This window comes from Neltuma alba, unplaced genomic scaffold (assembly GCF_004799145.2).
Source record: "Neltuma alba isolate B1F8T4 unplaced genomic scaffold, ASM479914v2 tig00012511_pilon, whole genome shotgun sequence".
NCBI classification, from domain to species: Eukaryota; Viridiplantae; Streptophyta; class Magnoliopsida; order Fabales; family Fabaceae; genus Neltuma; species Neltuma alba.
The window spans coordinates 78628-88561 of NW_021636978.1; the positions used below are offsets into that span (position 1 = coordinate 78628).

Here is a 9934-nt window from a genome sequence, read left to right on the forward strand (position 1 = left end):
CGCAAAACCTGAAGTCATATCGTTTACAACTTCTGAATTTCATTCTTGATATAAGAAGTACTTAGAGATTTAATTTGATCTTTTAATTAAGACCTATATTTATTAGTATTTGGAATCCTAATCAACATTAATCATGATTCTAATATTTCATTTTTAGTTTATCAGAAGAAAAAATCATTATACAGTTGTTTATGTTTTCCCTCAATTTATGATTTAGTACAAATACTTTTTTTTTTTTCACGTGATAGCATTTAATTTTATTTTGACAGGACCTATGTCTATTGGTGTTTGGGATCTTAATCAACATTAATCATAATTCTAGTAACTGATTCTCAGTTAAAAAACTAGATTAATCTATAGCCAAGTCAGTTACAATTAAGATCAACAGGAAAAATCATTATACAGTTGTTTTCCCCCCTCAATTTATAATTTAGCACAAATATTTTCTTACATGTTACTATTTCAGGTCTCTAATATAGAACCTAACTAAAGAGTTAATGTTAGTCCTGGTTAACTCTATTAATATTACCTCAACAATAATGAAATAAGAGAAGGAGGAAGGGAATTAAAAAAATACTTAGAGTCTTTTACAAAAAATACATCATATTAATTAATTCAATTAATATACTTAATATATTCAAATTAGTTAAATACCGGATAAGTGGCATTTAATTTTATTTTGTTAACACCGTTTATTAGCCTTTATAAATTTGTTTTATTCCATTGGCTCTTAAACTAACAGGGCAAACATATCAAGATGAAAAAAAAAAATTCATCAGGAGATAAAAATATATATAAATAGTAAATTTAAAACTGAGAAAAAATATAAATACGTGCAAAATGATTTTTTTTCAATAGAAAAATTATATTTTCTCCGCCTCTTTTATAATAGCGACCTAACTTCTTTTTTGTTTGTTTGGTGATGCCTAGCTTTTGTTCTTGCTAGAAAGTTTAAAGAACTTGTGTATCATGAGTTTCTTTTCTTTTTATTTTTGTTCCTTTTTAAGCGCAAAGGGCATCATTGTAAAGGACACAGCTACATGTTCAGAAAGATGAACCAAATAATTCCAACGAGTAAAGCAAATCCATGGAGGAAGAACTCTTTAACTGTAAATCTTAATCTTTAAGGGAAAAAAAAAAGCTTTTCCCAAACACTAGATCATAATGTTTACTTGCTTTCTCTAATTTTTAATATAAAAACTATTTAATTAATTTGAATAAATTAAAAAATTAAAGAAATTATTTAATTTTAATTAATATGACATAATCTCCCTTTAATGTCCTTATATTATATTAGATTAAAAATGAGTTTATGAGATAGATTTTTTTTACCATAATTTATAAGATAGATTAGTTGTCCATGCAAAAAATGATAAATATGAGAAAAATTGGTGCCTATAGTTTAACAAATGTAATATGATCTTCCCAAAATAATAAATATGAGTTTATTATTAACAAATTTCACCAATCATAATATAGATTTCAATTCACACCCTCATCACACACTTCTATGTGAAAAGAATCGCATCCTCATCAATCAATCCAAAACTACTCCTATTAAAATAATTCCAAGATGCTGGGAAAAAAAAAAAGAGAGAAAGTAATTCCAAAATTATGAAGTCTTGTTTTGTTTTATTTTTTTGGTGAAATTACGAAGTCTTGTTTTAAATGCAATATAAAATAACCTCGCATGGGTTTTGTTTATCCTGTTCGACCGACACACAAATATGTTTGAAGCATCGAGTGGAAGAGATTTCGGTCCGTGTCTTTCTCAGATCAGCTCACCTACAAGTCTTCCTTTACAATTTGATTGGATCATTCATCAAATTAAATACTACCTCCTGTTATTAATATAAAATCTTATTTAATTTTTATTTTAATTCTAAATATAAGATCCTAATTTATTTTGTCTTTTATATTTATATATTTTTTAAGGTAATACACTTGGTTAATAAAGATATTGTAGGAAAGACAATATTTATTTATTACAAATAACTCATTTAACTTATTTTCTTAATCTCTTCAAATTAGCCAACTAACTTTTATAATTAGGACCGGAGGTAGTATAATCACTAATTAATTTCGCTAATGCAAATTTTTAATGATTAAGGGGCACAATTTAACGATACCTATTACGTCTTACTTTGGGTGACAATAGACACATTAATTACGTTAATTAACAAGTTTTAATTTGGATAATCACTTTCCTCATCTATGTACAAATTTGGATCCAAGGCAAAATTGGGAAATCCATTGATTCAAGCAAACGTAATTAAAAGAGCATCCAGTGCAAATTCCAAATCTTTCATTTGCAGTGAAGTAACAATGTGTTGACAATTTATATCACCTCCCCACCACAAAGTCAGCAAGTCAAGAAAAATAAAACTACTATGATATAATTCCTCCTTCCCCCACACAAAAAATGAGAAATAAGATAAGCAACATTTTTTCACTTGTATCTTTTGTGCACATATTTTTAATTTTTTCAAGATATTCCTTCGAATTTTTTCTGTATTTTGTTTTTTTTTGGCATTGATTCATTGTATTTTGAGTAAAATACTGAATTTTGACTTTTATAAAAAAAATTGTAATTTGAGTCAAGGAATGGCATCTAAAATTTATACTTAGTATTATATATAATACATGTATAGAAATTTGATCAACTGAAAAACCATTCCCCATAATATATGATCGGTATATGTAAATAATTGCATAATATTGTTTTTTATCTGTGATTTTTTTTTAATTCTAAATGCTGCTTAAAGTAAAATGATATTTTTAAATGATTGAATTTAATAATATAAAATATATTGTTTAAAATTTTAATGTACACAAGCTCACAAATTATGAAAGAGAAATGGTTGTTATATAGATTTTATTTGAAAAATAGTTAATTCACAATTCTTCCATTTTTTATGCCCATCATATCAATTTATCGTTGGCAAAAAAAAATATATCAAATCATTCAATTACACGTATTTATAGTTTAATTAAAAATAGGACATGTGGTAGCTTATAATTTTGGATTTCAATATTATGAAATACTACGTCAGATCCTTAATATAAGAGCTCATTTAATTTTTATTTTGGTTTTAAATATAAGACCTCAATCGATTTTATTTCTCATATTTATTTATTTTTTTAAGGCAGTCCTTGTAATAATAATGATTTTAGCCAATATACTTGATTGTAAGGATGTTTTAGGAAATGTAACGTTTATTTATTATAAATAAATGATATAACTAATTTTTTTTAATCTACTTAAATTAGTTAATTAACTCTTATATTAAAATCGGAGGTAGTACAATAATATCGTGGAGCCATTGGGTCTAATTGACACAAACCACATCTTAAAAAATAGTTGCATCACCTGAGAAACAAATTTCATATGCTTTTGGGTAATAAATATTTTAATGAGGGATTTTCAGCAATTTTTTAAAAATAAATGACCCTATTATAACGATTTTTAAAATATAAATAGAATTTCTCAGGGCGCATAGTAAATTAGTAACATAAACAAATGAGCAAAGTGCATAAATTGAATTCAAACCCGTCGGCTTTTATTTCGTCTTCCGTTTCAAACCTCTGAGAGAATCTTATGCCAACCAGAGAGGCCTCTTCCTGCAACTGCAGCTGCAGCTTCTTCTGCCCTTCTTAAAAGGAAACTCTTTAGAATATTAAACTCAACAAAATAACTCTCTTCTCCTCTTTCTTCCACCACCCACAAAAATCACTCTATCTTACGAAGAAGCATTAGCTGAGTTCTTTGACAATTTGAAATCCATTTTTCTTGGACGACCCTGTATTTATTTTCTTCAAATTTACCCAGAAACGGTAAGAAGATCTTTCTTGAGTGTCTCTGAAACATAAACATACCCTTTTTGAGTTGACTTCATCATCATTCATGTCATTTTTGAACTGTTCAAATCCTTGTTTTCGCCGTGTTTGGAATATTGAGACTTCGTAAATGATGCTTTATTTGAAGGAATAATCAAAGCAGAAACTTCGAGAAGCGTTGGTGAAGCGATGCTGATGAAGGAAAGGGACGAGGAGCTCGCTCTGTTCCTTGAGATGCGGAGGAGGGAGAAAGAGAATGAGAAAAACAATCTTCTCCTTCTTCAGAACTCCGATGAGCTCGATGGATCTAATCTGGGTACGTTTCTGTTTTATTGTAGCTCTAGCAATTTCTTTTTACGACTAATGAGCGGCTCTGGTATAGTTCTATTAAACGGTGCCGTATTTTTTATGTCCTGCAGAATCTAATGGGGTCAGTTCTCCCATTTCTAAGATGGTAACTTCGGCGGTGCCGCGGAAAGCGGGTGCTGATGAGTTTCTAGATTCAGAGAATGAGAAGTCTGATTATGATTGGTAAGGGATGTGTATAATTTGGTCATCCAGCTATGTAAACTTTTTGCAGATCATCTGGGTTGAAAAGATAATGCTCACTGAGAGTAAGATGCGTTGATTCGTTGGTTTGATTGACGCGTTGAGTCTAGAGAATTTGTTCTTGTTTATAACAGCTGGAATTACGAGCGAGCCAACTTGCTAATCTATTGGGAAACTGTCCTTTTAGAATTATGGAAGTTCATTATTGTTGTTATGAGGGTTTCCAGTAATTATCTGCTTGCTGTCCACTGTTAACCTCTATATGCTGTCATGATTCATGTCAATTATCATTTGCTTATTTTAGATTTCTAATATTTCTTTTATGGGAAGTAGGAAAGGCAATAGATCCTTGAATATCTATTTGCTTCTCAAATAATGCATGCGTCTGCTAATCTTACTCTTTTTGCATCAATAGAGACTAATAATTTCTACTATAAGAAATAGAAGAGACTAATAATTTCCTTTGCTGAGGTTAAAGTTAATTCTTATACCAATTATTTTCTCCAACGGTAGAAATCAATTTCTGGTTTTCCTTCCCATATATTTTCGTTTGAAAGTGACCGTCATTTGAAAATAAAATCTTTGAACTCGTAATCTAGACACCGTCTGCTGATTTCAATGGAAAAGGAATGAATTCTCTTGCTTGCTGCACAGAAACTGCTGTCCCCTCATACCGAGTAGATGGATTACATGCTAGTAAATTACCTAATATTGCGTAGTAAAATTGTTCTGCCTAAATTGCGTCTCTCGCATCGACTTAAAGTTCTTCTTGGAATCAGGCTTCTGACGCCCCCTGATACCCCGCTTTTCCCTGCATTGGACAAGGAGTCACAGATATCAGTGAAGAGTGAAAGGGAAAACTCTACTGCTCGTTCAACAGCTTTAAAACCTCGGGTAAGAATCTTCTTATGATTTTTGGATTCTATTGGTTCATGCTTCTAAGAGATTATAATGAAACAGTGTAAAAAGAGAGAGATTGTAATAAAAATGTTCATAGACTTCACTTAAAAAAGTTTTAATCATTGACTTATTATCAGAGGCCATGTGACCTTGTGATTCATACTTAGTTTACACTTTAAGCCGAAAGAGTTTCCATGTGGGGTTGTCCTAGAACTTGCGATAAAAATACATATTGGCCTAATATTTACAACATACCACTTCGCCTTTATAATTTTCCTGATAACTTCCTTGTATTGGGTATTCCCATACCTGTTCTTTATTCTCAGCCAGTGTCAACAGCATTTGTTGCTTGTGCTCATTTATCTCGCTCAATGGTATCATATTTGGAACTTTGTGCTGCATCTTGTGTTACAGCCAGCTAATGTTCAATTGGAACCTGCTTCAAAAAACAATTTAAGCTCCAAGCATCATGCAGCAGCAATGCCTGGCTTTACTTCTTCCACTACTGCTAATAATAGGAAAACATCGTCAGCTGGGGGTACAACCTCAGCCACTTCCAGATCTGTGACACCATCCGGAAGGCCAACATTACCTTCAACAACCAGAAATTCTAGGCCTTCTACGCCTACATCCCGCGCCACAGTGACTACTGCTAAGCCTGTAGCTCCACCTCCGAGATCATCCACTCCTACTGGCACTAGGGCCACTGTTCCACCTGTGAGATCATCCACTCCTACTGGCACTAGGGCCACTGTTCCACCTGTGAGATCATCCACTCCTACTGGCACTAGGGCCACTGCTCCACCTGTGAGATCATCCACTCCTACTGGCACTAGGGCCACTGCTCCACCTGTGAGATCATCCACTCCTACTGGCACTAGGGCCACTGCTCGTGCCTCAACACCGACTTCCAGACCTTCTTTAACAGCTCCTAAAACTACTCGAAGATCATCAACTCCAACTCTTCGATCTTCAACACCATCAAATGCAAATGGAGTGTCTGCACCTGCCTCTCGATCTTCATCAGCATCAAAAGCACGCCCAGCACAAGCAAAAAATCCAGTGCAATCACGTGGAAGTTCTCCATCTGCAAAATCTAGGCCTTGGGAACCATCACAAATGCCTGGGTTCTCACTCGACGCTCCTCCAAATTTGAAGACATCATTGCCAGAAAGACCAACTTCAGTCTCTAGGACTAGGCCTGGGCCACCTAATTCTAGAACATCTTCCCTTGAGGCCGCAGGTAGTATTGATGGAAAATCGAAAAGACAGTCAGTCACACCTTCCAGAGGAAGGGCTTCAACAGGTGTTGCTCAAAGTAATCATAGTTCGACTCAAGCTCTGAATAGATCTCGTTTTATTGATGGTGATAATGATAGCCCAGTCGTAGTCGGGAGTAAAATGGTTGAAAGAGTTGTAAACATGAGAAAATTGGGACCACCAAAGCATGAAGATCGTCATTCTGCTCATAGTAGTTCCGGCAAGTCTTCATTGTCTGAAAGCTCAGGATTCGGAAGAACACTTTCTAAGAAGTCCTTAGATATGGCAATGAGGCATATGGTATGTTTCTATATTCCATTATTTATACGTTATCTGAGCTGAACTACAAGAATGTTGGAGTTTAAACTGTTTAGCATAACATGGCCAAAAAATATAATGCAAATAATCAATAGGTTTACACAGCTAGGAAGTAAATACCGATTGCTTGATTTTATTTCTGTTCTTTATATGGTAATGATTCGTAGAAATAATATCATGTCTATATTTTCATATATTTAGATGCAGTTCGAGGTTTCTGCTATCATTTTTTTTTTTATTAGACTTGTGACGTTTTATGGATTCCTTCTGAAAAAAACAAGTCGTTGATATGCTTCACTCTAAGCGCAGTCCACAAGCTGCATTTTTAATTAAAAATTATGACACAGCGAAGGTTTATGTTTGTAATCATTTGGCCTATACTTTATCCAATATCCAAGTCTCTTCAGTGAATATGCTGTTTTCCGGTTGTTTTTCTAAGAAGTTTGTTCAATGAAGCAAACAAAGATCACTGAAAGCTGTTCCTATTTCATATCAGGCAACTTTACAAGTTTTCTTCGGTTATCTTGTACAGGACATTAGGCGAAGCATTAAGGGGAGCCTGAAGCCACTTGTGACAAACATTCCGGCTTCCTCTATGTACAGTGTGAGATCAACTGGTTCATCAAATAGCAGGACAATGAATGTTTCTGATTCTCCTCTTGCCACTAGCAGCACTGCCAGTTCTGAACCAAGTGTAAACTTCAATTCCATCTCTTATGATGGAAGTGAGATTGAAGAAAATGATCTGGCAAGTGATAGGGGAAACTCTTCGCCTGTTAGTCATCACAGCAGGTGATCCATAGATGGAACCACAAGTCCAGTTGTATATGGTAGTAAAGCTAGCAGATAGAGAGAGATTCAAATGCCAATGAAGCACTGATACTTCAAAGATGGGTTCGTGTTATTTCTGACTCACTCATCAGAGATGATATGAAACTCTTGCAGCTTGACACAATATCTTTAGTTGTCACTGTCTTCTTGTAGTTTATTTTGTACTGGAATCTGTGCGTCTCAAACTGCGTATACTGTCTCTATTGTTCTAATGCTCTATGCATATACTATCACATATGCATGCTTATGGCCTTAGGACTATTAGTACTGAAAATTGGCTGCTATTAATTGAAGAGCTCCTTCAATGTTATTCAAACTGCTTCTGCTGAATGATTCCATTTTATATGCGAATTTGCATCCAAAACATATTTTAATAGGTACTCTTTTGTTTCAGAGATGATTTCACCATTACTTAGTTCTCATTTTTATTTTGGAAAGCATTTTATTCTGGTTCTAGTTCTAATGCAAAAACAGCACAATGCAATTATCACCCAAAAAAAAAAAAGAGGAAAGAAAAGAAAAACACAATGCAATTGTCTTGTTTTCTTAACATTAAAATTTCTAACGCAGATCCATGGAGTTTGGTAGTTAGTCTTCAATATCAAAGAACCTGTTAAATGTTATTGGTCGAACAAAGATGACTGAAACAAGTCAGTCTAAATAAATGCGATAGATTATAAAAGATGTGGTTGACATGATTACATGTTTTATATTTTTTTTATTTTGGTATTTATTCTAATTCTATATTTACTTAATATATTTATCTATGATTGACCTTGTATATTATATGATATTTGTAAGAATTTCTCAACTTTCAGTTCTATGGCATATCCGCATATTAATTTTTCTCTTTAGCCAAATAAGGATTCTCAATTAAGGAGCGGCTGAACTTTACAAACGATTATTATAATTTGCTTTATATATTAAACAAAAATCTATATCGTGCATTTAATAAATTAATAGGAAGTGACTTATTTATAAATATTAATATCAATTAAATTTTCTTCAAGCCTTGTGTCATTGTACTTTCTCTTTTAATTATTTTTTTAACAATTCTCATTTGCCTTAATTCTGAACAAATTACACTTTTTCTTTCTTCTTTAAATTTTTAACAATTTTTTTCTTTTCAATTCTTTTTCAAGTAGTCACATTCTTTAAATAATTATCTAAGATTATATGTATAATGTATTGTAAACATATATATTTTCTTGGATTTTTTATGAGAATTTTTTATAAGATGATAAATTTTAAATTCACAATCGAACTTTAATAACTCTAAAATACCACACTATCTGGAGAGAATTAAGCGTTAAAAAAAAAGGTGATTTGATGCTTGGGAAATAAAAATTTGCTACCTTAGTTTTTGGGTTGATACAATTTTTGGAACCCAAGTTTGTCCTCATTTTAATTTTAGTTTATTAAGTTTTAAACTATAGGTTTTGGCCCATCAATTTTTTTTAATTTAAAATATTAATCCATATAATTTAATAAAAACTTGGATTATTTTGCTCATTCAAGAACCAAAATTTATAATTTAAAATTTGAGGGATACAAATTTAAGAAACTAAAGATTATATTAACTTTTAGTTTTTTGGTGGACAGATCCTCTGGGGATCTATAAATACATGCCTGTCTCTCTTATACGTGGAGTGTGCAAAATGATATCTTACATTTTAGTTTCAAATGTGCATTCATATATAAATTTCAAGTTGCTTTAGCCAGAAAGATTTGTAGTTTAATTTATATATGAGCTATGGGCATTACTTTACAGATAAACTGGGCTGTAAATTTACTGCAGCAAATAGTATCAAAGAAAAACGATAACATATTTAGCTGCCCATGTAATGGAATGTGAATTACATATATTATTAAGCCATTTTTTTATTCTTTTCAAATATGGTGGGCATTATTTGGCCTTTTTAAATTCAAGTGGTCATATTCATGCATGAGATAACATAATCAGGCTTCGGAATTTGACTGCTTCTGTTTTAATTAACTAACTTATTACATGAAGTTCATGAATACAGCAGCCCCTCTCCCTGCCTGACGTAACCATGAAGCCTAACGTCACCTGGACATGTGAGAAAATGTTGTCTCTTACACACAAAAATATCTTACCATTACTTTTTTTTTTTTACCTTCTAGTTTAATTAATAGATTAGTTACCATTAAGATCGGATTTGACTAATCAAGTTTTGAATTGTTATTGGAAAAGGTATTCGTATTTAGTATTCGAGAA

At 32.3% G+C, this 9934-nt stretch overlaps 1 protein-coding gene across 1 annotated transcript; it reads left to right on the forward strand.

The window, feature by feature from the left end:
• Positions 1-3569: 3569 nt before the first annotated feature.
• LOC114727857 (mucin-5AC) lies at positions 3570-7826 on the forward strand. Its single transcript, XM_028914628.1, has 6 exons — positions 3570-3834; positions 3986-4153; positions 4257-4368; positions 5166-5280; positions 5701-6846; positions 7397-7826. Exons 2-6 carry the CDS (start codon positions 4027-4029, stop codon positions 7658-7660), a joined length of 1764 nt encoding a protein of 587 aa, XP_028770461.1. The 5' UTR covers positions 3570-3834; positions 3986-4026; the 3' UTR covers positions 7661-7826.
• Positions 7827-9934: the final 2108 nt, after the last annotated feature.

Coding starts and splice junctions, on each gene's coding strand:
- LOC114727857 (XM_028914628.1), top strand. CDS start 4,027: ATGCTGATGAAGGAAAGGGACGAGGAGCTCGCTCTGTTCCTTGAGATG. Junction 4,369..5,165: donor GAGAAGTCTGATTATGATTG/GTAAGGGATGTG, acceptor TCTTGGAATCAG/GCTTCTGACGCCCCCTGATA. Junction 6,847..7,396: donor ATATGGCAATGAGGCATATG/GTATGTTTCTAT, acceptor TATCTTGTACAG/GACATTAGGCGAAGCATTAA.